Source organism: Rattus norvegicus, chromosome 9 (assembly GCF_021556685.1).
Source record: "Rattus norvegicus strain SHRSP/BbbUtx chromosome 9, alternate assembly SHRSP_T2T, whole genome shotgun sequence".
In the NCBI taxonomy this organism is placed as follows: Eukaryota; Metazoa; Chordata; class Mammalia; order Rodentia; family Muridae; genus Rattus; species Rattus norvegicus.
The window spans coordinates 112,855,781-112,882,094 of record NC_141542.1 but is presented as its reverse complement, the minus strand read 5'-3'; the positions used below and the strand labels follow the sequence as shown (position 1 = coordinate 112,882,094).

The 26,314-nt window shown below is 37.5% G+C and overlaps 1 protein-coding gene across 11 annotated transcripts in view; it reads left to right on the top strand.

The window, feature by feature from the left end:
- Slco6d1 (solute carrier organic anion transporter family, member 6d1) overlaps positions 1-26,314 on the top strand; it is a 208,321-nt gene that overhangs the window by 69,741 nt on the left and 112,266 nt on the right. For 2 of the 11 annotated variants that reach the window (XM_087567143.1, XM_087567138.1), the window contains exon 1: positions 25,037-25,477. Coding sequence is in view for 5 of the 11 variants with exons in the window: in XM_087567138.1 (XP_087423264.1) it covers positions 25,183-25,477 (295 nt within the window). In the remaining 6 variants the exon portion in view is untranslated. 11 annotated transcript variants of the gene reach the window in all.

Here is a 26,314-nt window from a genome sequence, read left to right as displayed (position 1 = left end):
AACCATACCTTATACTAAGCAAAAGAATAAAAATAAACAGAAAAATGTTAATTCAGAAGTGAGGAGGTCCCTGCTTTCATGGAATTGTTTCAATTTACCGCTTTACCCGGTCAGCATCTAGGACTTCCCCACGTTACAAAGTGCTTCCTGCTTACTCTACCATCTATCGAAATGGCAGTATTTAGAAAGGTGTTTATTTCACTTCACTTAGCCATACCTTTGTGTTTTTCTACCACAAAATTATCAACAGCTATTGCGAAAGATTTAAAATGAAGTCAAAATGTCTAAATAAGAAAAAGTTAAAATCTTGTATTTGTAATTGTTTTTAATTCAACAGGGCCTCCCTTCCTGTTTCCACACTAGATGGAGCTATTTGCTTAGGCTGGGTTTAGGAAAGTTGAGAAAGGGCCAAACTATGTTTCAAAATGGCAATATCACTTTCTGCTTTCAGAGGCAGCCCGTGAAAACTCAGGAGACTTCATTCACATCCAGACTGGGGCTTTGCTACGCTTTAATTTTATACATCCTAATAGCTAGTGCATCTCTGTCTATTTATTTAATGTGTGTCTGTTTTTTGAGGGTTTGTACCTGTTTCTGCGGGTGAGAGCATTTATGTATGCAAGTACATATTCACAGGCATGGTCAAGGATGTCTTTCCACAGTCAGTCTTCATCTTTGTGGTTTGAGACAGAATTTCTCACTAACCCGAATGCTAATAGTTGGCCACTGAATTTTAGGAATGTGCCCATCCCTGACTCACTCCTCGGGTTATGAACGCAAGCCATAGTTGGCTTTTTTTTTCTTAGGTACTGAGGATGCTAACTCAGGTCTCCTTGTTGTACAGCAGGCAGTTTTCCAAATGGGACATCACTTTAGACCATCTTCAGTCTGCTTTCTTAATTACTAATAAGAGCAAACATGTTTTCAAATGTGCTACCTAGCTCAGTTTATATTGTATTTGCCAAACTACCCATCAAAAAATTTTGTTTATTACATATTGGTATGGTCCTTAATGTCAAGTTGCACACATTATTTATATTACTGTTATGCATAGAAGTTCTAGTCTGTTATGGTTATCCAAGGTAAATAAAATCATAAGTGTACACAAAGATCAATATTCATGTATTTGTAACAGTTTTACTTACATGCATCCAAACTGAGAGCTGCGTATCACCTGGCGAGCAGATAAACTCTGCTTCAGTCACAGCATGGAATGGTATCGGCGGAGGAAAGGAAGGAACGTCACTAAACAGGATGAATCTGCAAAGTGCAATGCTGACCAGAAGATCGGTCCCAGAAGACAGCATGCTATAAGATGGTCACGGCATTTGGGAAAACTATAAAGACTTCAGGAGTTTGACTGGACTTAGGGAGAAATGATTTAATGAAACAGGACAAAGATAAACTTTTGAGGGAGACTAAAGTGTCATATAACTGATTTGTAATAATTGCACAATTGTACATATCCGGGTTAGTTAATACCACCTTAAGTTAGTTGGGAAAAGAAATGTCAATTAAGAAAATGCTCCATTGAGTTGCATGTAAATTAGTCAGCAGGGCCCTTTCTTAATTAATGATTGATGCAGGAGTGTTGCATTGTGAAGAGAGGGGAAGATGTACTCTTGGGTATGTGGTTCTGGGTGCAACTGAGAAAGTTATGAACAGCATATCAATCCTCTATAGTCCGTTCTGCAGTTCCTTTTTCCCGGGTTCCTGCCTTGAGATACTGACCAACTATAACCGAAAGTCAAATAAAGTTCTTCCTCAATTTGCTTTTGGTAAAGGCATTTCATCACGGCAGCAGATAGCAAACTAAAACAACAAGCCTGTGAGAAGTAATTAACTATATATCTAAAAAGGATGACATTGTTCAAGTTCATTGTTGAAGTATTATAGGAACTTAATTATTTCATATCAAATATTTTGGTATTAAACTAATCCAATATACACAAATTTACTTTTTGTCTTTCTTCTATGTTAAAGATGTGGATTGATTTGATTTTTTTCTAATAAAATTGTATTCATGTGAGAGGCTCAATTACATATATGTGCGAGGAATAATAATGTTTCCTTTCATGATGAATTGCTCAAAGACTATGAAAAAACATGTTGACTTGTACAAACGATCTACCCATACATCTCATTATTTCATAATGGGACACTTTTTGTACATCTTGACACATGGCCATGATCAAGCAGAACATAAGTAGATACCATTCTCTTTGGCGTACAGGCAAAGACTGTTTAATTATCAAATATTAAAAATCAAATGAGTTATTAGACAAAGAACAATCCAAGCAATAATGCATACACAAGCATGTATATGGATATGTGTAAGTTACATATTTCTTGAAAGCTATATGAAAATATCAGTACTTGGATAGTATATGATAAGTAGAGTTCTTTTTTTTTAAATTTTGTATTATTTCATTTATTTTCTCAAGTCAAATGATCCTTAGTAGATAATGGTGCTGAAATGGTACTTTCCTTTCATTTTGTATACTTTACTTCTTTTTTAAAATTTTATTTATTTATTTTATTGGGTATTTCTTATTTACATTTCAAATGTTATTCCCTTTCCAGGTTTCCTGTCCATAAGCCCCATAGCCCCTATAAGGGTGTTCCCCTCCCCATCCTGCCTCCCTCAATGCCCCCTTCCGATAATCCCCTACAACCAAGGGCCTTGGTAGAACCAAGGGCCTCTCCCATTAGTGCCCAGCAAGGCCATCTTTGCTACCTATGCAGTTGGAGCCATGGGTCAGTCCATGTATAGTCTTTGGGTAGTGGTTTAGTCCCTGGAAGCTCTGGTTGGTTGGCATTGTTGTTCATAAGGGGTTGCAAACCCCTTCAGCTCTTTCAATCCTTTCTCTAATTCCTCCAACGGGGGTCCCGTTCTCAGTTCAGTGATTTGCTGCTAGCATTTGGCTCTGTATTTGACATGTTCGGGCTCTGTCTCTCAGGAGACATCTATATCCGGTTCCTTACAGCATGCATATCTTAGATTCATCCATCTTATCTAGTTTTGGTGACTTTATGTATATGTGTATATATATGTATATATATATATATATATATATATATATATGCCAAATGTGGGGCAGCCTCTGAATGGCCGTTCCTTTAGTCTCTGCTCTAAATTTTGTCTTCCTATCCCCTCCTATGAATATTTTTGTTCCCCTTTTTAAGTAGGAGCGAAGCATCTACATTTTGGTCATCCTTCTTGAGTTTCATGTGGTCCATGGATTGCATCATGGGTAATTCGAGCTTTTGGGCTAATATCCAATTATCAGTGAGTGCATACCATGTATGTTTTTCTCTGATTGGGTTACACATTCAGGTTGATATTTTCTAGTTCATTCCATTTGCCTATGAATTTCATGAAGTCATTGTTTTTGATAGCGGTGTAGTACTCCATTGTATAGATGTATCATATTTTCTGTATCTATTCCTCTGTTGAAGGGCATATGGGTTCTTTCCAGCTTCTGACTATTATAAATAAGGCTGCTATGAACATAGTGGAGCATGTGTCTGTGTTATATGTTGAAGAATTTTTGGGTATATGCCCAGGAGAGGTATATCTGGTTTCTCAGGTAGTAGAATGTTCACTTTTATGAGGAACCTTCAGACTGATTTCCAGAGAGGTTGTACCAGTCTGTAATCCCACCAAAAATGCAGGTGTATTCCTCTTTCTCCATACCCTCTCCAGCATCTGCTGTCACCTGAGTTTTTTATCTTAGTCATTCTGACTGGTGTGAGGTGGAATCTCAGGGTTTTGATTTGCATTTCCCTGATGACTAAGGATATTGAGCATTTCTTCAGGTACTTCTCAGTCATTTGATATTCCTCAGCCGTGAATTCTTTTTTTAGCTCTGTATTGCATTTTTAATAAGGTTATTTGGCTCTCTGGAGTCTAACTTCTGGAAGTTTTTGTATATTTTGGATATTAGCCCTCTGTCCGATGTAGGATCAGTAAAGATCTTTTCCCAATCTGTTGGTGGCTGTTTTGTCCTAATGAGAGTGTCCTTTGCCTTACAGAAGCTATGCAGTTTTATGAGGTCCCATTTGTTAATTCTTGATCTTAGAGCATAAGCCATTAATGTTCTGCTCAGAAAAGTTTCCCCAGTGCCTATGTGTTTGAGACTCTTCCCCACTTTTTCTTCTATTAGTTTGAGTGTATCTGGTTTGATGTGGAGGTCCTTGATCCACTTGGACTTAAGCTTTGTACAGAGTGATAAGAGTGGATCGATCTGCGTTCTTCTACAAGCTGACCTCCAGTTGAAACACCACTATTTGTTGAAAATGCTATCTTTTTTCCATTGGATAGTTTTGGCTCCTTTGTCAAAGATCAAATGACCATAGGTGTGTGGGTTTATCTCTGGGTCTTCAATTCTATTCCACTGGTCTATCTGTCTGTCTCTGTACCAATAACATGCAGTTTTTACACTATTGCTTTGTAATACTGTTTGCGGTCAGGGATGATGATTCCCCCAGAAGTTCTTTTATTGTTGAGAAAAGTTTTAGCTATCCTGGGTTTTTGTCATTACAAATGAATTTGCAAATTGTGCTTTCTATCTCTATGAAGAATTGGATTGGTATTTTGATGGGGATTGCATTGAATCTGTAGATGGCTTTTGGCAAAAAGGTCATTTTTGACTATATTAATCTTGCCAATCATGAGCATGGGAGGTTTTCCCATTCTCTGAGATCTGCTTCGATTTCTTTCTTTAGGGACTTGAAGTTTTTGTCATACACATCTTTCACTTGCTTGGTTAAAGTGATACCAAGGTACTTTACATTATTTGGGACTATTATGATGAGTATCATTTCACTAATTTCTGTCTCAGCCTGTTTTTCCTTGGAGTTGAGCAAGGCTACTATTTGTTTGAGCTAATTTTATACCTAGCCACATTGCTGATGTTATCAGACTTAGTAGTTCTCTGGTGGAACTTTTGGAGTCACTTAAGTATTTTATAATATCATTTGAAAATAGTGATATTTTGACTTCTTCCTTTCCAATTTGTATCCCTTTGACCTCCTTTTGTTGTCTGATTGCTCTGGCTAGGACCTTGAGAACTATTAAATAATGAGGGACAAAGTGGGCATCCTTGTCTAGTCCCTGATTTTAGTGGGATTGCTTCAAATTTCTCTGCATTTAGTTTAATATTAGCTACTAGTTTGTTGCATATGGCTTTTACTATGTTTAGGTATGGGCCTTGACTTCCTGTACTTTTCAGGACTTTTATCATGAAGGGGTGTTGAATTTTATCAAACACTTTCTCAGCATCTAATGAAATGATCATGTAGTTTTTATCTTTGTTTGTTTATATAGTAGATTATGTTGATGGACCTCCATATATTGAACCATCCCTGAATCCCCCGAATGAAGCATACTTGGTCATGATGGGTGATTGTTTTGAAGTGTTTTTATATTAGGTTTGCAAAAATTTTATTGAGTATTTTCTCATCGACATTTATAAGGGAAATTTGTCTGAAGTGCTCTTTGTTTATTGGGTCTTTGTGTGGTTTCGGTATAAGAGTAATTGTGGCTTCACAGAAGGAATTTGTTAGTGCTCCATTCTGTTTTTTGTTTTGTGGAATAGTTGGGACAGTATTGGTATGAGGTCGTCTATGAAGGTCTGTTAGAATTTTGCAGTAAACCCATCTGGTCCTGGGCTCCTTTTGGTTTAGAGACTTTTAATAACTGCTTCTATTTCTTTAGGAGTTACGGGGTTGTTTAGATAATTTATCTGATCCTGATTTAACTTTAGTATCTGGTATTTAGAAAATTGTCCATTTCTTCAAGATTTTCCAGTTTTGTTGAATATAGGCTTTTGTAGTAGGATCTGATGATCTTTTGAATTTCCTCAGATTCTGTTGTGATGTCTCCCTTTTCATTTCTGATTTTGTTAATTTGGACACCTTCTCTGTGCCCTCTGGTTAGTCTGGCTATGGGTTTATCCATCTTGTTGACTTTTTTAAAGAACCAACTCCTGTTTTGTTGATTCTTTTTATAGTCCTTTTTGTTTCACCTTGGTTGATTTTAGCCCTGAGTTTATTTCCTGCCTTCTACTCCTCCTGGGTATATTTGCTTCTTTTTGTTCTAGAGCTTTTAGGTGTGCTGTCAAGCTGCTGACATATGCTCTCTCCTGTTTCTTTCTGCAGGCACTCAGAGCTATGAGTTTTCCTCTTAGCACAGCTTTGATTGTGTCCCATAAGTTTTGGTATGTTGTACCTTCATTTTCATTAAATTCTGAGAAGTCTTTATTTCTTTATTTCCTCTTTGACCAAGCTATCACTGAGTAGAGTGTTGTTCAACTTCCATGTATACATGGGCCTTCTGTTGTTTTTGCTGTTATTAAAGACCAGCCTTAGTCCTTGGTGATCTGATAGGATTCATGGGATTATTTCTATCTTCCTGTATCTGCTGAGGTATGTTTTGTGACTGATTATATGGTCATTTTTGGAGAAGGTTCCATGAGGTGCTGCTAAGAAGGTATATCTTTTGTTTAAGGATGGAATGTTCTACAAATATGTTAAGTCCATTTGGTTCATAACTTCTGTTAGTTTCTCTATGTCTCTGTATAATTTCTGTTTCCATGATCTGTCCATCGATGAGGGTGGGGTGTTGAAATCTCCTAATATTACTGTGTGAGGTACAATGTGTGGTTTGAGCTTTAGTAAGGTTTCTTTATGAATGTAAGTGCCCTTGTATTTGGAGCATAGATATTTAGGATTGAGAATTCATCTTGGTGGATTTTTACCTTTGATGAATAGGAAGTGTCCTTCCTTATCTTTTTTGATGATTTTTGGTTGAAAGTTGATTTTATTCATTATTAGAATGGCTACTCCAGCTTACTTCTTCAGATCATTTGCTTGGAAAATGGTTTTCCAGCCTTTTACTCTGAGGTAGTGTCTGCTTTGTCTCTGAGGTGTGTTTCCTGTAGGGGGCAAAATGCTGGGTCCTCTTTACATATTCAGTTGTCTATGTCATTTTATTGTGGAATCGAGTCAATTGATATTGATATATATTACAGACTAGTGATTGTTGCTTCCTGTTATTTTCCTATTTAGAGGTGGGATTATGTTTGTGTGTCAATCTTCTTTTGGTTTTGTTGCAAGGAGATTGCTTTCTTGCTTTTTCTAGGGTGTAGTTTACTTCCTTCTGTTGGGCTTTTCCATCTGTTACCCTTTGGCTGGATTTGTAGAAAGATATTGTGTAAATTTGGTTTTGTCATGGAGTATCTTGGGTTCTCACTCTATGTTAATTGAGAGTTTTGCTGGTAATTTTAGCCTGGGCTGGCATTTGCTTTCTCTTAGGGTCTGTATGACATGTGTCCAGGATCTTCTGGCTTTCATAGTCTCTGGTGAGAAATCTGGTGTAATTCTGGTAGGTTTCCCTTTATATGTTACGTGACCTTTTCCCCTTACTGCTTTTAATACTTTCTCTGTTTTGCGTATTTGGTGTTTTGATTATTATGTGACAGGAGGAATTTGTTTTCTGTTCCAATCTATTTGGAATTCTGTAGGCTTCTTGTATGTTTATGGACATCTCTTTCATTAGGTTAGGGAAGTTTTCTTCACTAATTTTGAAGATATTAACTAGTCCTTTAAGTTGGGAGTCTTCACTTTCTTCTATACATATTATCCTTAGGTTTGAATTTCTCATTGTGTCCTGGATCTCCTGGGTGTTTTGGGCTAGGAGCTTTTTCTGTTTTACAATATATTTGACAGTTGTGTTGATGTCTTCTTTGTTATCTATTGCTTCTGAGATTCTCTCTTCTATTTCTTGTATTCTGTTGTTGATGCTTGCCTCTATGATTCCTGATCTCTTCCCTAGGTTTTCTATCTCCATGGTTGTCTCCCTTTGTGCTTTCTTTATTGTTTCTATTTCCATTTTTAACCCCTGGATTTTTCAATTCCTTTTCCAATTTGGTTGTGTTTTCCTGTAATTCTTTAAGGGATTTTTGTGTTTTCTCTTTAAGGGCTTCTACTTGTTTACTTGTGTTGTCCTGTATTTCCTTAAGGGAGTTATTTATGACCTTCTTAAAGTGCTCCATCATCATGATAAAGTGTGATTTTAAATCTATATCTTGCTTTTTCAGTGTGTTTGTATATCCTGTATTTGCTTTGGTGGGAGAACTGGGCTCTAGTGATGCCAAGTATTCTTGGGTTTCTGTTCCTTGCTTTCCTGGGCTTGCCTCTCACCATCAGTTTGTCTCTGGTGTTAGATTATCTTGCTGTTTCTGAAGGTGGCTTAACTCTCCTGTAGGCCTGTGTGTCAGCTGTCCTGTAGACCTGTTTTCCTGTTTTCTTTCAGTGGTTTCTGGGAATAACGTGTTCTCCTCTCAGGCTTGTAGCCATTCCTGGTGACTGGCTTTTAGCTCTTGGCAAGGGCAGGAATCAGAAGGGTCCTGCTCCTGAGTGCTCCAAGTGCCTGTGCCCAGGGGGAAGAGATGACACTAGACATTTTCCTCTTGGGTTGGGAATGTGGGTAGAGAGTAGTCTCCTTTGGTTTCTCAGGAGTGTTTGCACTTCTGAGGGTCCAGCTCCCCCCCCCCCCAACAGGATTTGTGTGCAGGGAGCTGTTTGACCAGTTCAGTTCAGTTCTGGGCACAGACCTGGACTGTAGGTTCCTGAAGTTGACTGCTCCTATGTTCCTGTGTCCAGAGGCACTATGCAGTTTCCTCTTGGGCCAGGGATATAGGCAAAGGTGGGCAGAAGTGACAATCTGTTCTGCAGTCTCAGGATTGTCCACGCTTCTGGGTGTTCAGCTCTTTCTCCCATGGAATTTGGGAGCAGGGAGCTGTGGGATGGGATCAGATCAGTTCAGGGCACATCGAGAAACTGGAAGTGCCTTGTCCCAGAGGACTTCTGCCTTTGTGTGTCCTGAGTCCACCAGGGAGGTCACTTGGAGCAGACAAGTTGGTTTTACCTCTGCTCTCAGGCATGAAGGCACTCCTTGAGGCTGGCTTTCTGATAAGTAGAGTTCTAATGTTAACGTTATGAATCAGTATTTATACATAATTTTCCTTTGAACATGCTAGCTAGAAACTTTTACAAGTATTTCAGCTAGGGTAGCTAGATGAAGATTTTTTTTAAAGGATGACATCCAGTATATCTGGAGTAAATATTTTATTGTTGTCAATCGGAACTTTTGATGTGAGATGCATTAACTTATAACGTCCAGAGCTGTATCAATAAACTCTCACCTACATGATTATCTGAATATGAAATGAACAAGGACACCAGTGACAGACATGACCAAGTGGATGGGGAAAGATACCCAAAGTCAAACCATAAAAAAGAGCGCCAAGAAACCAAGGAATGTTGAGTATAGGAGAATAGTCTTTTTCAGAGTAAAGGTCAAAGTTAGTTTTATGTGGATGTCTTTGATCCACTTGGACTTGAGCTTTGTATAAGGAGATAAGAATGGGTTGATTTACATTTTTTTCTAAATGCTGACATCCATAAAATGAGCACCATTTGTTGAAAATGCTGTCCTTTTTCCATTGGATGGTTTTAGCTCCTTTGTCAAAAATCCAGTGAACACAGGTGTGTTGGTACATTTCTGGGTCTTCAATTCTATTCCATTGATCTACCTGCCTGTCTCTCTACCAATACCATGAAGGGTTTTTTGTTTGTTTGTTTGTTTTTATCACAATTGGTCTTTAATACAACTTGAGATCAGGAATAGTGATTTCCCCAGAAGGTCTTTTATTGTTGAGAATAGTTTCACTATCTTGGTTATTTTCTTACTGCAAATGAAAGACTGACCTGTAATGATTGCATGGAATGACGACTCTCAGAGTACTAAAATGCCATACCAGGGTACAATACATAGAAAAAACTATCAATCAACATAAATGGGGAAACTAAAATATTCCAGGACAAAACCCAGTTCAAACAATAGCTTTCCACCAATCCAGCTCAACAGAGAATCCAAGAAGACAATCTCCAATAGAGGGAATGTGCCTACACCATAGAAAAGACAAGATATCAAGCATCTCACAAAAAAGTCAAAAGGAGAGAACCACAAGCACAGAGAACCAATTACAAAACAAACATAACTGGAACCAACAGTTAACTGTCTTTAATATCTCTCAATATTAATGGACTCAAGTCACCTACAAAAAGATGTAAGCTAACAGACTGGATAATCAAACAAGATTCAGTTTTCGCTGCATACAAAAAACACAACTCACTAACAAAGACAGCTACTATTTTAGAGTAAAAAGGTGGAAAAAGGTCTTCCAAAGAAATATTGCCATAAAACAAGCTGGAGTTACTGTCCTAATATCCTTCTGAATAGACTTTCAACCAAAATTATCAATCATAATGAAAAAGGACACTTCATATTCATCAAAGGGAAATCCACCAAGAGAAAATCTAAATTCTGAACATCTACACCCCAAATGCAAGGGCACCCACATTCATAAAATACCTTTAATAAAGATTAATACACGCATTGATCCTGACACAATAACAGTGGGAGAGTTCAACACACCACTCTTACCAATGGATTGAAACAAACTAAAAAGAGACACAGAAAAACTAATAAAGGTTATGAACCTAATGGATTTAACAGATATCTACAAAATATTTCACCCTAAAACAAAAGAATAAACCTTCTTAGGACCTTATGGTACCTTCTCTAAAACTGACCATATAATTGGTCACCAAACAACTCCCAGTGGTAACAAGAAGATTGAAATAATCCCATGCATCCTAGGAGATCACCATGCTCTAAAACTGGTCTTTAACAACAGCAAAAACAAAGGAAAGCCAACCTCCAGACTAAAACTGACTAAGTTTCTACTCAATAACTTGGTAAGGGAAGAAATAAAGAAATTAAAGATTTCCTGTAATTTAATGAAAAGGTTGACATATCAAACCCAACCTTACATGAGACAATGAAAGCAGTGCTAAGGGGAAAATTCATAGCCCTAAGTGCATTGGTAAAGAAGTTGGAGAGATCATACACGAGTAATTTAAGAGCACACCTGAGAGCTCTAGAACTAAAGGAAGCACCCAAGAGGAGGAGACAGCAGGAAATAACTCAAGCTCGTGGTTGAAATCATACAAATAGAAGCAGCACAAAGAATCAACAAAACAAAGGCTATTTCTTTGAGAAAATCAAGATATATAAACCCCTTGTCAAACTAACTAAAGGGCCCAGAGGCAATATTCAAATTCATAAAATCATAAATGAAAAGGGATTCAAAACAACAGAAATAGAGGAAATTTAAAAAAAATCAGGGAAGTAGAGGCAGGACCCTTCCGTTTGCTGCCCACACAGAGAGCTGAAACCCAGCCACCAAGAGCAACTACACACCTGAGTGCAGAGGTAAGGCCAACCTTTTTGCTCCAAGTGACCTGCCTGGTGGACTCAGGACACACAAAGGCAGAAGTCTTCTGGGACCGGGCACTTCTGGTTTCTGACTGTGGCCTGAACTTCTGTGATCCTGGCCCATAGCTCCTTGTTTCCATTCCCGTGGGAGAGAGAGCTGAACACTCAGAAGTGTGGGCAATCCTGAGACTACCACTTCCACCCCGCTTTGCCAGCATCCCTGGCCCAAGAGGAAACTGCAAATTGCCTCTGGACACAGGAGTATAGGAGCAGTCAAGCTGCAGGAGACCGGGGTCCTTCTCTGTGCCCATATCTGAGCTGAACCAGTTAAACAGCTCCCTGTACTCAAATCCAGTTGGGGGGGGGGAGAACTAGACCCTCAGAAATATGTACACTCCTGTGAAACCAGAGGAGACTACTTTCTGCCCACATTCCAACTCAAGAGGAAAACGCTTAGTGCTATCTGTGCCCCCTGTGCACAGGGAGCCAGGAGCAATAGGGGCAGGACTCTTCTGGTTACTGCCCACACAGAGAGCTGAAAGCCAGCCACAAGGAGCAATTACACACCTGAGAGAAGAACACTCTGTTACCATAACTGGCTGAAAGAAAACAGGAAAATGGCTCTACAGGAGTGCTGACACACAGGCACACAGGAAAGTTAAACCACCATCAGAAACAGTAAAACAAGCTAACACCAGAGACAACCTGATGGTGAGAGGCAAGCACAGGAACCCAAGCAACAGAAACCAAGATAACTTGGCATCATCAGAGCCCAGTTCTCCCACCCAAGCAAACACTGGATATCCAAACACAGCAGAAAAGCAAGATCTAGATTTAAAATCACATTTTATCATGATGATGGAGGATTTTAAGAAGGTCATAAATAACTCCCTTAAGGAAATACAGGACAACACAAGTAAACAAATAGAAGCCCTTAAAAGAGGAAATGCAAAAATCCCTTAAAGAACTACTAGATAAAACAACCAAACAGGAGAAGAAAGTGAACAAAACCATCCAGGAGTTAAAAATGGAAATAGAAAGAACAAAGAAAGCACAAAGAGAGACAACCCTGGAGATAGAAAACCTAGGGAAAAGATCTGGAGTCATAAATGTGAGCATCCCCAACAGATTACAAGAGATAGAAGAGAGAATCTCAGGAGCAGAAGATTCCATAGAAAACATTGACACAACTGTCAAAGATAATGTAAAACAGATAAAGTTCCTAGCCCAAAACATACAGGAAATCCAGGACACAATGTGAAGATTATACCTAAGGATAATAGGTACAGAAGAGAGTGAAGACTCTCAAATTAAAGGGCCAGTTAAATATCTCCAACAAAATAAAAGAAGAAAACTTCCATAACCTAAAGAAAGAGATGCCAGTAAAGATACAAAAATCCTACAGAACTCCAAATAGACTGGACCAGAAAAGAAATTCCTCCTGTCACATAATAGCCAAACTCCACATGCACAAAACAAAGAAAGAATATTAAAAGCAGAAAGGGAAAAATGTCAAGTAACATATAAAGGCAGACCTATCAGAATTACACCAGATTTCTCACCAGAGACTATGAAAGTCAGAAGATTGTCCAATGGAAAAAAGATAGCACTTTCAACAAATGGTGCTGGTTCAACTGGAGGTCAGCATGTAGAAGAATGCAAATTGATCCCTTCATATCACCCTGTATAAAGCTTAATTCAAAGGGGATTAAGGGCCTCCATATCAAACCAGATACACTCAAACATATAGAAGAAAATGTCGGGAAGATTCTCAATCAAAAGGGCACTAGGGAAAATTTCCTGACGAGAACACCAATGGTTTATGCTCTAAGATCATGAATCGACAAATAGGATCTTATAAAACTGCATAAAAAGCTTTTGTAGCAAGGGACACTGTTATTAGAACAAAACTGCAAGCAACAGATTAGGAAAAGCTTTATACCAATTCTATATCCGAGGGAGGGTTAATACCCAAAGCATACAAAGAACTCACGAAGTTAGACTCCAGGGAGCCAAATAACCCTATTAATATTGGGGTACAGAGTGAAACAAAGAATTCACAGCTGAGGAATATCGAATGGCTGAGAAGCACCTATAGAAATGTTCAACATCCTTAGTCATCAGGGAAATGCAAATCAAAACTCTGAGATTACACTACACAACAGTCACAATGGCTAAGTTCAAAAACTCAGGTGACAGCAGATGCTGGCTAGGATCAGGAGATAGAGGAACACTTCTCCATTGTTGGTAGGATTGCAAACTGGTACAACCATTCTGGAAATCAGTCTGTAGGTTCCTCAGAAAATTGGATGTTGCACTACCTGAGGACCCAGCTATACCTCTCATGGGCATATACCCAAAAGATGCCCCAACATATAACAAAGACACATGCTCCACTATGTTCATAGCAGCCTTCTTTATAATAGCCAGAAGCTGGAAAGAACCCAAATGGCCATCAACAGAGGAATGGATACAGAAAATGTGATACATCTATACAATGGAGTACTACTCAGCTACCAAAAACAATGACTTTATGAAATTGATAGGCAAATGGATGGAACTAGAAAATGTCATCCTGAGTGTGGTCACCACCCAATCACAGAAAAACACACATGGTATGCTCTCATTCATAAATGGATATTGTCAAATGCTCGAATTACCTAATATGCAATGCACAGACCACACGAAACTCAAGAAGGATTACCAAAATGTAGATGCTTCACTCCTTCTTTAAAAGGGAAACAAAATTATACATAGGAGGGGATAGGAAGGCAAAGTTTAGAGCAGAGGCTGAAGGAACAGCCATTCAGAGCCTGCCCCACATATGGCCCATACATATACAGCCACCAAAACTAGATAAGATGGGTGAAGCTAAGAAGTGCTGACAGGAACTGGATATAGATTTCTCCTGATAGACACAGCCAGAACATGTCAAATACGGAGGCGAATGTTAGCAGCAAACCACTGAACTGAGAATGGGAGACCTGTTTGAGGAATTAGAGAAAGGACTTAAAGAGCTGAAGGGTCTTGCAAACCTGTAAGAACAACAATGCCAACCAAGCAGAGCTTCCAGGGAGTCAACCACTACCCACAGACTATACATGGACTGAACCTGGGTTCCAACTCCATAAGTAGCAGTGAATAGCCTTTTTGGGGCACCAATTTAAGGGGAAGCCCTTGGTCCTGCCAAGGTTGGACACCCAGTGTAGGGGATTAATGTGGAGGGGAGTAATGGGAGGTGGATTGGGAGGGGAACACCCATATAGAAGCAGAGGGAAAGAGTTTAGGGGGCTGATGGACAGGAAACCAGGAAATGGAATATATTTGAAATGTAAATAAGAAATGCTCAGTTTAATAAAAACGGGAAAAATCAGATCTTACTACAAAACCTATAATTAATAAAACTGGAAAATCTAGACGAAATGGGTGATTTTTAGAGAGATACCACATATGAAAGTTAAATCAAGAGTTTGTTACCTATCTGAACAGGCCCATATCCCATAAGGAAATATAAAAAGTCATTAAAAAATCTCCCAACCAATAAAGCCTGGGTCAGACAGTTTAGTGCAGAATTCTACCATGCCATCGAAAAAGATTTAATACCAATATTTCTCAAACTATTCCATAAAATAGAAACAGAAGGAACATTACCTAATTCATTCTATAAAGCCACATATTATTCTGAGACATAAAATGCAGAAGAACCTGTCTAAAAAAAAAGAGTCCTTTAGACTAATATCACTTATGAATATCGATGCAAAAATACTCAATAAAATTCTTGCAAACCAAATCCAGGAACACATCAAACCATCATTCACCTTGGTCAAGCAGGGTTCATCCCAGGGTTGCAAGGTTTGTTCCATATATGAAAATCCATCGGGGTTGGGGATTTAGCTCAGTGGTAGAGCGCTTGCCTAGCAAGCGCAAGGCCCTGGTTCGGTCCCCAACTCCGTAAAAAAAAAAAAAAAAAAAAAAAAAAAAAAAAAGAAAAAGAAAAAGAAAAAGAAAATCCATTAATTCTCTATAATAATTCTCTCATTCATATAATAATATGAATTTTCAAAGAGATAAATCACATGATCATCTCCTCATATGCAGAAAATACATTTGACAAAATACAACTTTCATGTTGAAAGTATTGGAGAGATCAAGAATTCAAAGCCCAGGGGTTGGGGATTTAGCTCAGAGGTAGAGCGCTTGCCTAGGAAGCGCAAGGCCCTGGGTTTGGTCCCCAACTCCGAAAAAAAGAACCAAAAAAAAAAAAAGAATTCAAAGCCCATACCAAAGCAATAAAAGCAACTGGAAACCAACGGGCAATATTAAATTAAATGGAGAGATACTTGAAGCAATCCCATTTAAGTTGGGGAAGAGACAAGGATGCTTACTCTCTACATATCTATTCTATATAATCCTCAATGTGCTAGCTAGAACAATAAGACAAGAAAAAGAGATCAAGAGGATATAAATTGGCAAAGCAGAACTAAAGGTATCACTACTTTCAGATGACATGATAGCATACCTAAATGACCTCAAAAATTCTACCAGAGAAATTGTCCACAGTATAAACAATTTCAGCAAAGTGGTTAGATATAAAATTAACTCAAATAAATCAGTAGCCTTCCTTTTTATAAATGATAAACAGACTGAGAAAAAATTAGGGAAATGACTCCCTTCACAAGAGCCTCAAATAATATAAAATATTAAATATTTATATAATATAAACTAATATAAAGATAAATAATATAGATATTATAATATTTATATAAGTATAAACATTATATTTTAAATAATATAAACATAAATATATAAATAATATAAATAAATAATTAGAAACAATAATAAAATAATATAAATATTAAACAAAATATAAAATATAGTATCTCGGGGTAACTCTAAACAAGCAACTGGAAGATCTGTTTGACATTAATTTCCAATCTCTCAAGAAAGAAATCAAAGCTCTTAGAAAATGGAGAGATTTCCCATGCTAATGGATTGGCAGAATTAACATAGTAGAAATGGCCATCCCACCAAAGGCAATCAACAGATTCAATGCAATCCCCATCAAGATCACAAGACAATTGTTCAAAGAGTGGAAAGATCTTGAAAGGACAACTATCAACTTCATATGAAAAAACAAAAATATAAATTAGGCAAAACAATCCTGAACAATAAAAGAACCACTGGAGTTTCCACAAAAAAAAAAGAAAAGAAAAGAAAAGAAAGAAAGAAAGAAAGAAAGAAAGAAAGAAAGAGAGAAAGAGCAATTCTCAAATTCAAATTGAAAGGCAAAAAAACCCAGAATAGCGAAAATAATTGTAAACAATAAAAGACGGGCTGGGGGAATCACAATCCCTGACATCAAGCTCTACTACAGCAGTATTAATAAAACATGCAAGGAATTTAGTACAGTGTGGAATGATGTCATTACGCAGGTGAAAGCAGGTACAAGATAGAACCAGGACTGTCATTGGATGATAAGGAAGGATGGGTGGGAGAAACGTTTGATGGAATAGGAAGACCCTGGAAGGGGAAAGCAGAGGAAGCTGTGGAGAGAACATGGAGGCTGATGTTAAGATTCTACTCTGTGTATTTACAGGTTGTTATGAATATTCTTAAGGGATGGATGTATATGTTGAGGTGGGCAATTATATCTTATCAATTGGATCAGAGGTTATTGTGTTGTGTGTTCTTTTATGTAGGGATTCAAGTTTAAGAGACTGTGTGTCTGCTAGAGACACTGGGCGACCACAGAGTTGAGATGTGTGTTTCTGGCATGATGGCAGCCTGCCTTGGGAACTAGATGGGTAGAGAGATTGCTGCCAGGCTTGGAGAGAAGCCATAGCCAGTGTGATATGGGATGGAGAAGAGTGGGTTAGATGCTTTGCTGTTTGAGATGAAGAAATCTACCAGGTTGCTGGACCTACTGGGGGTAAAAAATAGCCTTTTTTAAAATTAATTTTATAGCAACAGATGGTAATTTTACAGTAGCAGATGGCGAACCAACATAATGGGCTAGAATCCACTAGTAATCCTAAGAGTTGAGAGAAAGTTTTATTTTCTAAGTAAGAGGGGGCCAGTGCCATGTTGGTTGATATGATGGCACAAGGGCAGGAACCTTAAACAAAGGCTTGAGGGCTATAGGTCCCCTGTTGTGTGTTAAGTAGTGTCAGCTCAGAGAGTTAGAGATTAAAGTTCCTTTTTAAAGAAAGTTATTTCAAATGCTTTTCAGTATACTCATATTCCTTCTAACATGGGCTCCAGGGGAATTTTGGATTGAAATCATAGTTAGACAAGTTACTTCTTAATGACAGGTATTATTAGAAGTTTGTTTTTAAGAAGAGAGTACAGAGATTACCCAAATCATGTGGGGATTTTTACCCATGTTTCAGAATTATTCACTGACTCCAAGTAGAGAACTGTGATATTTACAATGTATTAAGGTTCAATAAAGATCTGAGGCTCCAGGTAGAGAGCTTAACAGATCAATATAAATTTTTGGTATTAAGGTTAAATAATTATCTGAGGCTCCGGGTAAAGAGCTTGACAGATTGATATATTTTGGGCTAAAGTCCTAGTTTGATAAGTTGCCTATTGGTATTAGAATTGATAAAAGTTGTTCAATTTCTTTTATAAATTACCCTGCTAAAGGCCATAAGGCTCATTGATGGTGAAGGTGTGTGTTTATTTTTGGTATTTACCACAACAGGAAGCTCAAATTCTCCTTTTTTCCCCTTAGTGTTTAGTCTGTTTATTGATTCATTCATTTATATATTTATTTATGTTTATTTATTTAATCAATTTACATCCTGATTTTGCCCATCTCTTCTCTTCCCAATCCCATCTTTACAAATCCCTTTTCCCATTCTCCCATCCAGTTTTTTAATTTCTTGCATGTTTTGGACACATTTTCAAACAGCTGGCTGGTAAATACCTATATTCCCACTTAATATGCTGTCACTTCAGTCACTCAAGAGATTTCTTTGAAGTACAAAAGCTTTTAAATTTCATTATGTACCATTCGCTGAATGTTTTCCTAATTTCTTTGCAGAAGGTCCTTACTTGCACCTAAATCAGAGAACGAGTTTCAAAATTTGAGGTTTGATATTAAGATTATCAATACATTTGGAAATATGTGATGTGTGGGGATGAGGCAAAAGAATAAACTTTCATCAGATTACCTATGGTTACCCAGTTTTCCGAAAGACCACTGTTAAGGATATAGCCTTTTATCAAATTTATGTTTTCAGTTATTAAGTATGAGGACTTATATCTGAATCCTCAAATCCATTCAACTAATAAAGCACTAATAGTTATCTCTTTTTTTTGCACCATGGCATTTTTATTACCGTGGTTCTCTAATGTAACTTTGAACAAGGAATTGTGACACCTCTAGCCCTATGTTATTATCAGTCATTTTGATCATCTTTTCACTTTGGATTTTCTGCACAAATTTTAAGGTTTAATATATTTCCATGCAGATTTGAATTGTATTTTGAGGAGATTTTCAGGGAATACATACAATTTTTGGTAGAAATCCACATGTACAATATTAATCTTACAAACTGTTATGCAGTAGTAGAGATCTTTTCATCTTCTGGTGTTTCATACTTTAGAATTTTAAAGTTTTCATGATAGACCTATTTCATTTTCTTGGTTTATTTCAAGGTTTGTGTGTTTGTTTGCTGTAAGATTATTAGAAGTTACAATGTTTTCCTGATTTCGTTCTTAGTCTGTCTTTGTTCTACAGATAAACAGTGGATTTGGAGTTGCTAATTTGTAAACTCCACTTTGGTGAATATGATTATCAGCTCTAAGAATTACTTGCAGTCCCTGACATTTAAAATCAAATTCTCTACAAGTAGGAATGCTGTGACTTCTCCCTTTCCTATCTGAATGTCTCTTACTGCCTCCTCATGTTATTGCTTTAGGACGTCATACACTGCAGCTCTACACTAAATACAAGTGGTGACAGGAAGCATGCTTGTCTGTATCCCGACCTTCCAGGGAGTGCTTCAAGCTCTTCTGCATTTAATATGATACTAGTTACATGTCATGGACAGCCTCTATTGTTGTGAGATAAGGTCATTCAAGTGTTGTTGTGGTGAAAGGTTGTTAATAAAATGTTGATAAAATTCCAATTTTTATCAAAGACACTTTTTGTGTTAAAAGAAATGATAAAATGATTTTTGTTCTGGTATACTTTTATGCCATAAATTACATTAATTTATTTATTTATTGGAGCCACTGAATTAATCTATGAAATGAAGCCTATTTAAGATGGATGATTGTTCTTTTGTATGTTTTATTACATATTTTATTTGGAGAAGGTACCATGATTGTCTGAGAAGAAGTTGTATCATATGATTTAGGTTGAAATGTTCTATAAATGTCTGTTAATTCCATGTTGTTCATTACTTCTGTTAGTTTCTCTATTTGTCTGTCTAATTTCTGTTTTCATGATCTGTCCATTGATAAGAGTGGGGTGTTGAAAGCTCCTATTACTATTGTGTGAGGTGCATTGTGTGATTTGAGATTTAGTGAGGTTTCTTTTATAAATGTAGGTGCCCTTTCATTTGGAGCATAGATATTTAGAATTGAAAGTACATCTTGGTGGATTTTTCCTTTGATGAATATGAAGTGTCCTTCCTTATCTTTTTTGATGAATTTTGGTTGAAACTTTATTTTATTCCCTTTTAGAATGGCTTCTCCAGCTTGTTTCTTCATACCATTTGCTTGAATTTGTTTTCCAGTCTTTTACTCTTAGGTAGTGTCTGTCTTTTTCTCTAAGTTGTGTTTCCCGTATGTAGCAAAATGCTGGGTCCTCTTTATGTATCCACTCTGTTAGTCTATGTCTTTTTATTGTAGAATTGACCATTGATATTAAGAGATATTAAGGAATAGTGATTGTTGCTTCCTGTTATTTCCATTGTTAGAGGTGGAATTATGTTTGTGTGTCTCCTCCTTTGGTTTCATTGCAAGATTACTTTTTTGCTTTTTCTAGGGTGCAGTTTCCCTCCTTGGAGTTGGAGTTTTCCATTTATTTTCCTTTGTAGGGCTGGATTTGTAGACAGATGTTATGTAAGTTTGGATTTGTCATGGAATATCTTGGTTTCTCCATCTATGTTAATTGAGAGTTTTTCTGGATATAGTAGCCTGGCCTGGCATTTGTGTTCTCTTAGGGTCTGTATAACTTCTGCCTGGGATTATCTGGCTTTCATAGTCTCAGGTGAGAAGTTTGGTATAGCTCTTATAGGTCTGTTTTTATATGTTACTTGACCTTTTTCCTTTACTGCTTTTAATATTCTTTCTTTGTTTTGTGCATTTGGTGTTTTGACTATTATGTGACAGGAGGAGTTTCTTTTCTGGTCCAATCTATTCGGAGTTCTGTATGCTTCTTGAATATTTATGAGTATCTCTTCTTTAAGTTACGGAAGATTTCTTCTATATTTTTGTTGAAGATATTTACTGGCCCTTTAATTTGGGAGTCTTCATTCTCTCTATATCTATTATCCTTAGGTTTGATTTAGGTATTTCTCAGCCATTTGAGATTCCTCTGTTGTAATTTCTCAGTTTAGTTATATACCCCAATTTTTATTGGATTATTTGGGGGTATGTTTTGGTTGTTTCCTACTTGAATTCTTTGTATATTTTGAATATTAGCCCCTCTATCAAATGTGGGTTAGTGAAGACTTTTTGTCCGCAATCTGTTGGTTGCTGATTTGCCCTGTTTACTATGTCCTTTGCCTTTAAGAAATTTCTAGTTTCATTAGATCCCATTTATCAATTCCTTAGCAATTGGAAGTCTGTTTAGGATATTTCCCCCTGTGCCAATGAGTTCAAAGTTCTTTACTACTTTCTATTCTATTAGACTCAGTTTTATGTTGATGTCCTTGATCCACTCAGATTGCAAAGTGGCAAATATGGGTCTATTTTAATGTTTCTACAGAAACTCATTCTCTGATTTAGGCGCAAGTAAGGACCTTCTGCAAAGAAATTAGGAAAACATTCAGCGAATGGTACATAATGAAATTTAAAAGCTTTTGTACTTCAAAGAAATCTCTTGAGTGACTGAAGTGACAGCATATTAAGTGGGAATATAGGTATTTACCAGCCAGCTGTTTGAAAATGTGTTGGTGTCTAAAACATGCAAGAAATTAAAAAACTGGATGGGAGAATGGGAAAAGGGATCTGTGAAGATGGGATTGGGAAGAGAAGAGATGGGCAAAATCAGGATGTAAATTTATTAAATAAATAAACATAAATAAATATATAAATGAATGAATCAATAAACAGACTAAATACTAAGGGGAAAAAAATCAATGTAGGCTAAGGAATGTAACAGAATAAGAAGAAGAAACTCATGTAACTAAGAAGTATTTATAGAAGTGTCCAGTGTCCTGAGCTATCAGGGAATTGCAAATTAAAACTTCTTAATGATGTCATCTGATCTTAACACACTCAAAATAGAAGATAACAAATACTAGTAAGAATATGAGAAACTGACAAATCTCATAAAATCTGGTAGCAGTTTACAAATTAGTGCAAATACTATGGAAATCAGTGTGGTGGTTCATCAGAAAGCCAGATGTAAATCCACCATGTTTCCTGGGCTTATACCCCAAGGACTCAATACTCTACAACAGAGACACATACGCTGTCATGCACATTGATGCTTTATTCATAATAACTAAGGCAAGGAAACAGTGTAGATGTCTATCAGCTGATTAATAGATGTCAAAAATGTAATTTCATTCAATTATAAAACTATGAAATGGGGAGATAAAGAGATGGATCTGGAAAACTGAGTGAGGTAACAAAACCCAGAAAGGCAATCATCACATGTTGTCACGCGCGTGTGGACACACACACACACACACACACTCACGACTAGATGTGCATGCCTCTGCCTTCAGTGCAGAGTCCCCAGTACTGGGAATAAAGGCCTGTGTCACCACTGCTTGGCATTTACAGGTGTTAGCTTCAAATATTGACTTGTGTGTTAACTTTCGAGTACCTGTAGAATCCAGGTAACTAGAAAGGGTTCTTTGGTGGGGAGAGGGAAAAAAGACCCTAAGGAAGGAGGGAAGATGAGTAGTAGAGAGGGAGATTTAAGTATGAATAGGGTTGGTAGGGTATGAGAAAGGATAATGGCTTGTATAACTAACTGTAAAGTCTTTATGTGCCTTTAATAGGTTTCCATATGGCTTTCTCAAATATTCTTCTATATCCTTTATTTCTTTTTCATTTGTCCTGTATGTATCAGTCTATGTATTTATGTATCTATCTATTTATGTGTCTATGTATTTATCATCTATATATCTATGTATTTATCTAACTACCTATACATCTATTTCTCTATTTATTTTCTATCCATCTACCTATTGATATTCATATAAGATTTTAAGTGGAGTTGCTGTACATTATGTTCAGTAAGCTATGAATTTCAAAATAAAAATCTGAGTCCTCTGGGATATACATGCAAACTCAATCCAACACACACACACACACCTACACACACACACACACACACACACACACACACACACAGAGAGATTATTATGCAAAGTAATTAAATGTGTTTATCCCAGAGGTGTAGGCATACAGAAACATATAATTCAATAAATTTAATATACCTTATAAACAATCTTAAATGCAAAATCCTCATGACAACCTCATTAGATACAGAAAAGGCTTTTAAATACATCTCAACATTACAGCATTACGAATGCAGAGAAAACCATTTAATATCTGCATATAAGCAGAGAGAAACGCAAAGCAATTCCACTAAATAAGGAACAAAAGAATGATGACTACCTTCTCCAAACCTACTCGACATAGTACTTGAACCCTTAGCTAGCACACTAAGACAACTGAAGGAGAGCAACAGGATCTAAAAAGGAAATAAACGAGTCAAGTTCTCTTTACTTGCAGATGATAAGATTCTATCCAAGAACTCAAAAAACTCTTAACAGGAAACTTCTAGAGCAAATAAACCACCTTTAAAATCATAGCAGGGATCAAAATCAACACACAAAAATCAGTAGCTTTTCTATGTAAAAATGATAGATGGGAAAAAATATCAGCAAAACAACATCTTTCACAATAGCATAAAAACAAACAAAAACCTTTGGGTAATTTTAAACAAGCAAGTCATTAAAACTCCAATAGTTTCCCATATTTGATTTTCCCAAGGTTCTTTCCATCTGTGTCCTCTCTAACAGACACATGAGTGCTCTGTACTGTTTTCTTATCGCTTCTCACATTTGGGAGTGAATTCAACTAACGAGTACAAATTCTGCTGTCTTCTGGATCCATCTATATATTGACTTAGAAGATCTTAATTCGCTGTTGTTGACAGGTGGGAGTAGTGCTCTCTTGGACTTCTATGGATTTCTAGAAACAGAATTTCCAGGGATTTTGTTGTTTTCTCAGCTATCTTTCCCTTCTGCCTTTAGGTTATAAAGAGTTTGGTATCAGAGGAGAAGGATTCTTACCCTCCCACACGGTCATCCTTAGGTGCCCTGCTTAATTTATGCTTATTAATATAATGAAGCAACATGAGAGGCTATTTATGCCAATTATGAGGAAATAGGAAACGAAGCGTTTGCTGTTATTCACGTAGTTAGTATGATGAAAAACCAAGTCTCTCAATTTAAGAAAGAATAATATTTTCTTTTCCCAATGTAAACCAATTCTCTACATTTATTCAGTAGTTTTTCCTGGTTACCATATTGACTAATCGAGTGATGAAATTCTTCTAAGGTTTATGAGTTGTGGCAACCTGTCGACATCTTAAGAGAGAAGATTGGTTCATTTAGAATGGAAAAATACCCTGTACATATCCATGAGTCACATTCACCCTAAGAAGCAGCTGATCTCAGGGGGCTGGGGATTTAGCTCAGTGGTAGAGCGCTTGCCTAGCAAGCACAAGGCCCTGGGTTCGGTCCCCAGCTCCTAAAAAAAAAGAAAAGAAAAAAAAAAAGAAGCAGCTGATCTCAAATTGCATTTTTATATAAAACAAGTTTCATACTATCTACCATGGTCCTTCTCTCAGATGACATAATTCCCCCCACAAATGTTAATGCTTCTCTACAGCCCCTGCATTCATTTATAGTAGAACATAACCTGCCTTCCTCCATTTATAGTAGAATATACTCCTGCCTTCCTCCATTTATAGTAGAATATACTCCTGCCTTCTGCTCTTGGCTGGGGATGAAATTCAGAACTCATTCTCAGTGTAAACCTTTGCATTCAAGGCCATTGCTTGACATCTTTTAAACTGATTCTTGCTTTGTTCATCTATCACTGTTCATCACAGTGGATAGGAATAAATAATACTCTATATCCTGATATCATCTTTCATACACACATACTATGATAGAACTTTAATGAATTTGTATCAAGGGAGATTATCCACCTAAAACGACACCACCCTAAAGGAAGCCCGGAGATACTGATGTTTGGTTCCTTAGTTCTTTGATTACACGTTTATTTTTCCCTGTTTCTTTTATGAATATTTTTATTATTTATTCGACATCTTGTTAAACTTGGTTTGATCATATTCATCTCCTCTCCCTTCCCCCTTCTCCCTCCTTCCCTTCCTCATCTTTTCTTTTTTTTTTTTTTTTTTTGTGACGCAGAGAAGACAGAATTCAGGCTTGGAACTTCTGCAGCGTCACTCACCAGGTCTGCAGGGACGTTGGCTCCCGGCACTGGAAATAACGTTTCCTGTAGAGGTTCGAGTGGCAATGACAACTTAACTCTCCTGAGCCCAGGGAGTACACAGGTGCCTCAAAACACACCCACAGAGTCCTTGGACCTGCTTTGGATAAACCATGGACAAGGTCAAGAACAGAACATCAAACAGAGTTGAGCAGGTTCCGGTGGTCGAGGGGGATGAACACAGGGAAACTGCGCACCCCAGGAAAATAGAAACGTACGTGAAAACAGTTCCAAGAGCAATGAAGAAGTTTGCAGATATTCCAGAAGAGAAAATGCCACATTCGCAATTCAGTGATTCCTTGGAGGAGGGGTCATTTGGTTTGGGCCCTCTAGTTTTCCCTTGTTTACAGCGTTTCAACAACATTAATTGCTTCTTGACTGCGTACTTTTTAGGGACCATGGCTCATGGTAAGTTGTAGGATCAGGGTTGATCAGGCCAGAGGATTTATTGAGTTAGGCATAAGTATGACACACTGTGGGAAGGAGAGAGTGGATGACCTGTGATTCGTTTTCCAAATATGAATGAAAACCAGTTAACTCCAATGCTCTGCTGCTGTTTTCAGTCTTTGACTCTCTGCTTGGCAGCGAGGTCTCCATACCGTGGGTTTCAGCTTCAAAACTGATGGGAAAGTAGTGCTGAGTTACTGCATGTTAATGATCAGCTTAAGTTCGGGCGGAATGCTCAGGGGATTAAGATATAATTGAAACCAGCATCACCATCACAAGTTTGAAAAACTCTTAAGAAACCAGATTTCTGCCTCTAGGTGGTTTCCTCGTCTTTGAATTGAGAAAGTTCAAGTTGTTCAGATCACAGGAAGAAACACTTGAGTGCTGTTGTTCATATGTTGTCTTCTCCTTCCTCTTCCTCTTTCTTCTGTTATATTATTTTAATTATAATTTTTACTAATAATTTTTGTGATAACTTGGAAACTCCATTTGCCCACTGGCCTCCAGCTGGCAGTCACACTTAGCTACTGGCGTGAGACGCTGGGGCAGTCGGCATCAAAAGAGTAGGCAGAATCTTCTGTGGTTGCTGATTTGGGTGGGGATTTTGGCAACAGGAGCAGCACTGAGTGGTTGGAGTTCTTGGAGGTAAAATAGGGAATAGACTTGCTATCAGCAACACTCATGAATGGTTCAGCAGCTCCGTGCTCCTGCGTCTGCTGGGGCGGTCGACCAGCAGGGATCAGCCGGTTCTCAGAGCTTTAGGAGCTTTAGGAAGACTATGGGTTCCTGGATCCCTGC